The 8,551-nt window shown below is 42.2% G+C and overlaps 1 protein-coding gene across 1 annotated transcript; it reads right to left on the bottom strand.

Moving 5' to 3' along the window:
- Positions 1-763: 763 nt before the first annotated feature.
- LOC102570319 (keratin, type I cytoskeletal 13) lies at positions 764-7,179 on the bottom strand. Its single transcript, XM_059726954.1, has 8 exons — positions 6,440-7,179; positions 5,343-5,425; positions 4,829-4,985; positions 3,342-3,503; positions 2,831-2,956; positions 2,394-2,623; positions 1,729-1,889; positions 764-1,134 (listed from the first exon to the last, which is right to left on the bottom strand). Exons 1-8 carry the CDS (start codon positions 7,094-7,096, stop codon positions 1,109-1,111), a joined length of 1,602 nt encoding a protein of 533 aa, XP_059582937.1. The 5' UTR covers positions 7,097-7,179; the 3' UTR covers positions 764-1,108.
- Between the last annotated feature and the right edge of the window lie 1,372 nt (positions 7,180-8,551).

The raw sequence follows: 8,551 nt of genomic DNA, 5'->3' as shown, positions 1-8,551 counted from the left end.
CCTTCTGCCTGACTTCAGATTAACACAGGTAACACCTCTCTTTTTATAAAAACATATCCCTTTCAGCAAGGTGTTTGCTGACTTCCCAGCTCAGAACTGAACCTCTGCTCAAAGAGAGGTTGTAACCTAGTAGCTGTTTCATGGCACAGAGGAAATGAATTGGTCACTTCAGCCTACTCCTTCGTGGGGAGGAGTCTTTAGTAGAGGAATGAATAGGGCTATTTGCTAGACATCTCAGAAGAGATGAAATGGGCACAAATACCAACAGCTTTTAGTGCTGAAGGTGATCAGGTGGATCTGTTGTTGAAGAGGAGCAGTATAAGCATGTGGGAGGCTAGAATTGCAGGCACCTGTGCCATACATTTTCTAGACTGAGATTAAGGAGGTGCAATATTGCAGCTGTTGGTAATACTTTCTCAGCTGTACACTACTTGCTTCTTTTTTTAATGCAGCAAAAATACCCACCAGCATGGTCTGTAGACACTACCTGTGTACAAGAGTAGCTCATATAGTGTCAGGAGGAGTCTCATACGTGATCACTAACCTTAGAGCTGGAAAAGACCTACTGGGTCAATAAGGGCATATCCCCACACTCGGTGGTCAAAGTCAGGATGTTCCCTTTAAGTGTCCTAAAACTCAGTTCAGCTTTAGATGACTCATCTACACAGTTTAACAGAACTATCCAAGCACAATATTATGCATTTGCAATCCTACCATGAGGCATGGAAAACCTTGCTGAAAGAAATCACTTTCCAGACACGGGTTTCTTGTTTGCATCAGGCAAAAGCAAAGTTTTATTGGGGGGGGTGATTTCTCACCAGAAGGTACATGATCAATCTCAGCACAAATTAACTCAAATAAGTAATGATTACGATTGGGCACAGAAGGCAGGACAGAATGGAGTAAGCAAGTAGCACAATAGGGAGGAAAGTAGGCCAAAACTCTAATGGGCCCCTTTGGACAAATGGCATTGGCATTACTGAGTAGTTGGAAGGAGTTTTTCGCCTTGCTCTTAGCATAGGTGTGCAGTAAACATTGTGGGTAGGCTCTTGCTTGGTCCATGGGTCTGCTCCATAGGTCTTGCCCCAGAGGATGTCGGTTTCTCAGATTAATCACAAACCCTTCTGCAGGGACCTGAGGAGAGATCAAAGAAATCCCAACTTGAATGTAATAAAATGAAATCCAACTCTCTTCCAGCATCAAGCCATGAGGTGTGCCCATGTCACAGACAGACTGGGATAGAATGGGGAGCTGGCAAGAGACACCCCTAGAGCTGTAACTACAGCCCATGCCCAAATTTTGTGGGAAATGAACAAGCACGGGGGGAGGGTTTACCTACTGACTTTTATGACTTCACCCAATATTTATTTCCAAACTTTCTTCCAAATCCCCTCTCTCTCTCTCTCTCTCTTTTCCCTCTGTTTCTACATCTCTCCCTTTTTGTCTTATTTCTCTCTCTTCTCCCTCACTCTTCTCCCTCATTTCTCAGTTTCATAACCAGAAAATCCCTATGGCCTATTTCCCGGCAACTTTCCCAGTACCATACCATTCTAGTATCATCAGTTCATACCAGACTGGCCAGTGCCCTCACACAAACTACTTGAAAGAGTACAAGTAGCATGCTTATGCCACCCAACAGACGGTGCATTTGACAGGTTCTCTTCTGTCCTTGGTAAAAAGAAGAGGACTAAAGAAACCTTTTCCCTTATACAATACCACTGTTCGAACCTTGTATATCCACAGGTGGGCATGTGGAAGAAGAAGTGTAAGTATGGCAAGTTTTCACAATTCCTCCTCCTCCTCCTCCAATTATTCCACCTGAAGTTTTACAAATTCCTCCTCCTCCACCAGAAGAGTGGATAATTCCAGATGAAATCCCTCCATGTTGGCTAGTGGGACAAGGGAAGAATGTTTGGTGAAGACAACAACAAATACCTTTAGAACTGCATCGTGGGCTCATCAAAGCCTCAGACTTTTATGAAAGCTGAAATCAATTGGGTAATTTCATGTTACAATTCTTTTTCAGTGCTGCCTTTGCACTCCCTGCTCCACTTGTCCATAGAAGTGGCAGAATACTGCAGTGAGTTCCCTTCCAAAGAAAGTTCCTGGTTAGCACAGCGTGGCATCCAATTCCTCTGCATGCCCAAGTAGCAGGAATGAGATTTAACTCAAGCTTTAGATGCTTTTTGTAGTCAAATCTCCCAACCTGCCGTGAACTACTAATGAGACCAAAGTGCTAACCAATTGGTGAGGATGACAGAACTCCAGTAACCACCATATGGATTCCCCACCCAGAGTGTTTCCTTTGTGATTTATGTTCCCAGTTCTCACAGTCCACCGCCTCAAATACCAGTGTGCCACTTTACAGATCCCCTGCAGCATCTATAGGCTACCTAATTAACTCCCTTTGTCCTCCTTCCAGTAGACAGCAGTAAGTCTGAATCTCCTGCTCCAGCCGGCATTTGACATCCAGGAGGACCTTGTACTCTTGGTTCTGGCACTCAATTTCTGCCCGCAGCTCAGCCAACTGCTGCTCCACACAGATGATCTGGTTCTGTAACTCAGCAAGTTGATTGTTGTAGCGACGTTCGGTTTCAGCCAGAGAAGACTGCAGATTGTCCCTCTAAGAATTGACACAAACACACATAGGCACTAGAACCATGCACTGAATTTAGGCCTTCAGGGATGCAAGAATTAAGAGATTCCCCATGCAACAATAAAACTCCCCAATGCCTGTAGAGAGCCAAGCTGGAACGGATCACCCACCATCCTAGGCATCCAGGGATGACTTGTTCATAGGTTTGATGGAAATGGTCACCCCAGGACTTACCATCCTAAGCTGGGAGTCCAGGTCAATCTCCAAGGCCTGTAGTTCACGTCTCAGTTCAGAGACCTGGCTGTTGCTACACTCTATCTCCTTACCGCTTGAGATGACCTCCTGATTCACCTCCTCAATCTGAGAAACACAAACCCAGAACAGAGATAATGAAAATCTTTCTTTTAAAAAAATAAAATACAAAGTAAGGTGAGTTTAGTGTTAATGGATGAAAATAGATAATTAACAAAAAATGTCAAATGAACAAAAGCGATGTGATTTCTCTGCCTACTGGAACATAAACCTTGCTTGCAATTCTGTTGCTATTCAAACAATGCGCTGTGCAATTTATTAATCAGTCTCCTTTGTTATAACGGATGGTTCTGCATATCACTTCACCCATACACCTCAATGACAAGCAGTAAACCAGGAGACATGTGTGATATTCACTTAGGCCTCTGTGTCCTTTGCCACTTGATCAGACTGAATAATATTGACTAAAATTAGCACATTGTATTTAACATACCTTGCATGCATACCAATCCTCAACCTCTTTGCGGTTTTGCGCAATGATAGCTTCATACTGGCATCTCATGTCATCCAAGATTTGCTTCAGATCTGGACCAGGGCAGGAATTGACCTCCACATTGACATCTCCAGTGGACTGGTTCCTCAGACAATTCATCTCCTGCAAAGATAGATACAGATCAAGCTGTTTTTCAAAGCAAGTAGAGACATTATGATGCTGTTTTTTGTGACATGTAAATCTAGTGAAGTTTAGGCTGAGGTCCACCTCTGGCATTCCCAATTCCTCTCTACAATCCATTTTTTCCCATCATAAACCCAAGAGAGTGAGGCAGCTGTGGCTCACTTCCAACCTAAGCTCCACAGTGAGACGCTCAGGACAAAGTGAGCTGGGAGTGCTTTTGACATACAGAATAGTTGATCTCAAGGAATTAAGGAGGTCCACCTAGGTACTGTGTTGCTTTCTGCCATGTAGCAGGCAGAAGAGGCATGCTGTGGTAGCCAGCTTGCACGTTACTCTCTTTCATAGGCTTTAATGGCACATGTTGTCACCACAGCTACTATATTTGTCAGTGTCTTTTTTGTACACTGAATGCTGTCAGCCTGTTTCTACTACCAGTTTTTTCCCCTGAAGGAATCATATCGAATGAAAGAACGGTCATTTACTAGTCTACATTCATCACACTATGTTGACTTCTTTAATATCTATCTCCTTTCAAAAGAATACATGAAGTGTTGTGTGGGGTCAGACCAATGGTCTGCCTAGCCCAGTATCCTGTTTTTGACAGTGACAAGTAGTATATATGTTTTAGAGAGTCAGTATATGAATAGGAAATATCCAGAATAATCCATTTCATGTCATACCCTTCCTGCCAATGGCCATAACTTGCCTAGGGATGTCAGAGAATACATCCCTGACTGTTCTATTTAGTAGCTCTTAGTGGACCTGCTCTCCATGAATCTGTCCAATCCCTTTTGGAACCTGGGTTATATAACAGCCTCCTATGACAATGACTTCCACAAGTTAACTATGCAATGTGTAAAAACATACTTTCTCTGGTTTGTTTTAAATCTGCCTCCTGAGCATTTCAGTGGGTGCCTCCTAGTTCTAATCATTCTTAGTTTTGAAATGCAGCATTACATTTCAGTGGTTGGATGCGGAAATCCTAACTTACACTTCCTGAGGTTGCTGCTGACTTGAATGATCTTGAGCAAGTCACTTTACTTCTCTCTTCCTGAGATAACTTCACAATGGAGTGAATACTCCTGCCTCCACAGGGATAGGATTTTGTTAATGCTCATTAATTGCTGGTAAACTGTTTGGAGTTCTGCATTTGCTAAACCACAACCCATGCAAAAGGAGTAACAATAAAAAAGACTATTGTTAACTAAAACAGAACCCTGAAGTTTTCTTCAGTGGCTGCACTCTACTACTGGTCTAGTCAGTGTACGATCTGATTCTTCTGCCTGACAAGGGCAGGATCCTACCTCCTCATGGTTCTTCTTCAGACAGCACAGCTCCTCCTTCAGGGCTTCAAGCTGTGCCTCCAGGTCAGATCTGCATAGAGTCAGCTGATCCAGGACTTGGCGTAAGCCATTAATATCAGCCTCCACGCTCTGGCAAAGGGCCAGCTCAGTCTCATACCTAAACCATGGGCAAGAAAAAGGAAAAAGTTAGGGTTGCCAACCCTCCAGGATTGCCCTGGAGCCTCCAGGACTTAGATATAAATCTCCAGGAGACTGCTGAGAATCACCCGGAGATAAATTATAGGGCACTCATTAAAATAAATATTAAATGTTGAATCCAATTTATACAGTAGTCATCCAGTGGATTTTTAAAATGTAATAATTTTGTGCATTTGTTAAAACCCACAAAAATGCCATCTGTCCCAGCTTGAAACTCCTAATAATACCTCTTTGGAGAATTTCTTGTTTGAGTAGGATGTGCGGGAAAGGAGAGAAAATAAGAATGAAGGTTTGTATCACATAGAGAAGCACTCACTTCATTCGGAAGTCATCACCGGTCATCCGGCTGTTATCAATGTCCAGAATGATCTTGTTGTTATCAACGGTGGCACACACAATCTGGAAGAGAACAGATTATGAAGTTTACAGTCCTACAGGCTCCTCACTGTCTTAGGTTCAATGTCTCAATGTAAATTTTGGCTACTGTTGCATTGCCCAGATTTTTCTTTCAATTTATTTTCTGTTTCTTTTGGGGGGTGAAATAAATTTATATTACTCCCTTATTTTTTACATTCATGGAAGAAGTAAGTACAGACAAGCTGAGTATCGAAGACAAGTTTGTGAAATGCAGTATGTGAAATGAATTCATATGTAAAAATATACTGATCCAGAGAAAATTGTAATTAAGGTAGGTGCTGAGTAGCACTATTTATAACATGTCTCAAATTTGCAAGTACAGAACACACTTTTCATTTTAGAATTCATCATTTCAGGATATTAACTATGTCCAGATGCTCTAATTGATGATTTCCTGTTTCTTATGACCATTTGCTTTGTTTTTCTGAGCAGTCTGACTCCCCTACACTGCCTAAAACCTAATTTGGAATTACCTACTCAAAACTAATAAAAGCTAACCAGAAAATGTTGTCCTTTAGGTTTCTTTTTTTAGGAGAGCAATAGTTCTTTATTCTGCACGGATGTGCAAATTTTGTTGAAACAGAAATAAGATTTTAAACTAAAATTCTGGAAAACTCATGACAGCACTACATGCAATGAAACAGATAGCATACTCAATAAATAAATATCTCCATCAGTCTCTTCCTTGAGCATTAATTTATCAAAACAGCTTGAGACAAACTTCATTCAGAAGGACTTGCTTCAGAAGGACCAAGCAAAGATTGTTCCCTGTGCCTACCTCAATAGAAATCTAATCATGAAAAAAAGAAAACAGCCATTTTCAGTGCATTTAACTTGCAATGAAGAGTTTTATACATGCAGTTGTCTTAGTATATGACTGCAAAGAGCACTGAAACAGTGAAATGTTGCTTCTGAATACCAATGTCAGGATTTGAATACAAACTCATGGAGAAGCCTTTACAGCAGGGAAGGCAGCTGAAAAAAAGGAGGTCCTACCTGGTTTTGAAGATCTTCTATTTCCCTGATGTAGCAGCTGTAGTCCTTTGGCTCACAGGTGGGGCCATGCTTGGCATACCAGTCCCGGATCCTGCACTCCAGTTCAGCATTCTCTTCCTCCAGGCATCGCACCTTGTCCAGGTAGGATGCCAGGCGGTCATTAAGGTTCTGCATGGTTATCTTTTCATCACAGCAGAAAAGTAGGCCATCACCCCCAGAGCCTCCCCCAGGAACTATGCCTCCACCAAAGCCACCACCAAAGCCACCACCAAAACCACAATCAATGGGACCTCCAATGCCACCAACAAACCCAGAGCCACCGCCAACACCAATACCACCACCACCACCAAAGCCACCACCAACACAGGTGCTGCCACTGCTGAATCCAATGTTTCCCATGTTGCATAGTCCTACGGCCCCTCCATAACTTCCACCAGCTAAACTACCAGTACTCAGCCCTCCTCCATAACACCGTCCACCACCGAAACTCCTGGCAGAAAAACCTCTACTGCTGCCCATCCCACCAGAGATGCTTTTTCCAGAACAGACTGATGAAGTCCTTGCTCCCCCACCACCTCCACCAACACCATAGCTACCACCACTGCCCTTAGCTGAGCTAGAGACAGTAGTAACTGTTCTCTTGATTCCACAACTCATAGCCACAGCAATTAATTATCCAACCCAAACCCGAAAGCAAGAGGCAGAGCTTGATAGGAAATCAGACTGCAGATTATCTGTCCTTGTCACTCTTCATTTATACTTACACAGTGGGTGTCACAAGGAGGGTGTTTCTCCTTCCCATGGGGCTGACTAGTCTTGCTGTTTCTGCCAAGAATAATTTCCCAAAGGCAGCTTCCCTCCAGAAATCCCAGTACACAAGGAAGATGCTTTACATATCAGCAATATTTTTTATGAATCATCAGCTTTTCTTTATGATGAAATCTTTACACTAACAACGAAAAACAAGTGTCTGGAAGATGCACTGGAAGATACAGGGATACACTGGATTATACAAGGAATAATTCTTTAGTTAGAGCTTGTTGAATCAACAGTTTCTTAACCTATTCTTAATTTATTTAAATTAATTTTGTTCCTAATAACACTTTTTATATGAGGTACTGGTATTGGGAAACACAAGGTCAAAATGAATTAAGGAAAATGCAGTGTCATATTCTGGAGAAATTAACAGTATGATGTAATTACTATGGAAAGATCTCAGATACTGTGGTACAAAAGTAAAGTCCAACCAATATCCCTATAATGGACCCTTGCTCCAATATACTTCTAAAGATAAGGAGGTTCTCAGGCTATGGGATAATCTCTGGAAGGAAATAGTGTCTGGGTTCCCAAACTGTGCTCTGTGGATTGGCGGGGAGAACTTGCTGGTGATCTGGCCAGACCTAGCTGCTTAAAAGTTGCTGACTCCTCTTTCTCCTTGTTTTCAGTTGTCCAAGGACACCAAGATAAGCTAACACCTTATAATCTATTTCCTTAATGCTGCTTTTCAAGTAAAGTAAATATTGTAGTTGCCACCTGGTTGTTACATGATTTTGAGTGGAAACTGTCATAATCTCTGCAGTGGTGAGTGAGTTGATGTCTCCATGGACAACTTCCCTCTTGATAATATGCTGCTTGGTATGGAAAGGTCTGGGAACCTCTGGCACAGAAGACATAACATAAAAGTGGACTGTGGATCACACTAGAAGAGGAATGGTTGTAAAGAATTTCCCTTTTGTCCACAGGGCACGGACAAGATGTGACCTAATAGAACTTTTCCATTGCCAAAGAGTAAGACTCGGTGCTGAGGAAGGAAATTAGGCATAAAAAGAGCCCTCCACAGTTGTGAACTGAAAAGGTCTTAACAGTAATTGGAGCCAGTACAGTCTAGTTGGCTCCGGGAGCTTGGGCATTATTGCTGATACGATATACAGGCTAGAGCTGTCTGTGGATACTGGAAATGCCCAAAAGAGAGTTATTTTTGTTCAAAAGGTCATCTTAGTTCAGAAAAGTCTTTTCAGTACATACTGGTGCACACATTCTCTTATGAATGGAAATGTACAAGTTGTTATTACTGTAGTAGTAATTGGTCTCTGCCTCACATACACCCAAAAA

This window comes from Alligator mississippiensis, chromosome 4 (assembly GCF_030867095.1).
Source record: "Alligator mississippiensis isolate rAllMis1 chromosome 4, rAllMis1, whole genome shotgun sequence".
Classification (NCBI taxonomy): domain Eukaryota; kingdom Metazoa; phylum Chordata; order Crocodylia; family Alligatoridae; genus Alligator; species Alligator mississippiensis.
Note: the sequence above shows the minus strand (reverse complement) of the source record. Positions and strands in the feature narration are given on the sequence as shown.

Bases quoted from the DNA above. Each gene is read 5' to 3' on its own strand.
- LOC102570319 (XM_059726954.1), bottom strand. From the start codon at position 7,096: ATGAGTTGTGGAATCAAGAGAACAGTTACTACTGTCTCTAGCTCAGCT. The intron at 5,426-6,439 runs GTAGGACCTCCT...GTTCTCTTCCAG, and splicing joins TAGAAGATCTTCAAAACCAG to ATTGTGTGTGCCACCGTTGA. The intron at 1,890-2,393 runs GTAGCCTATAGA...TTGTCCCACTAG, and splicing joins GGACAAAGGGAGTTAATTAG to CCAACATGGAGGGATTTCAT.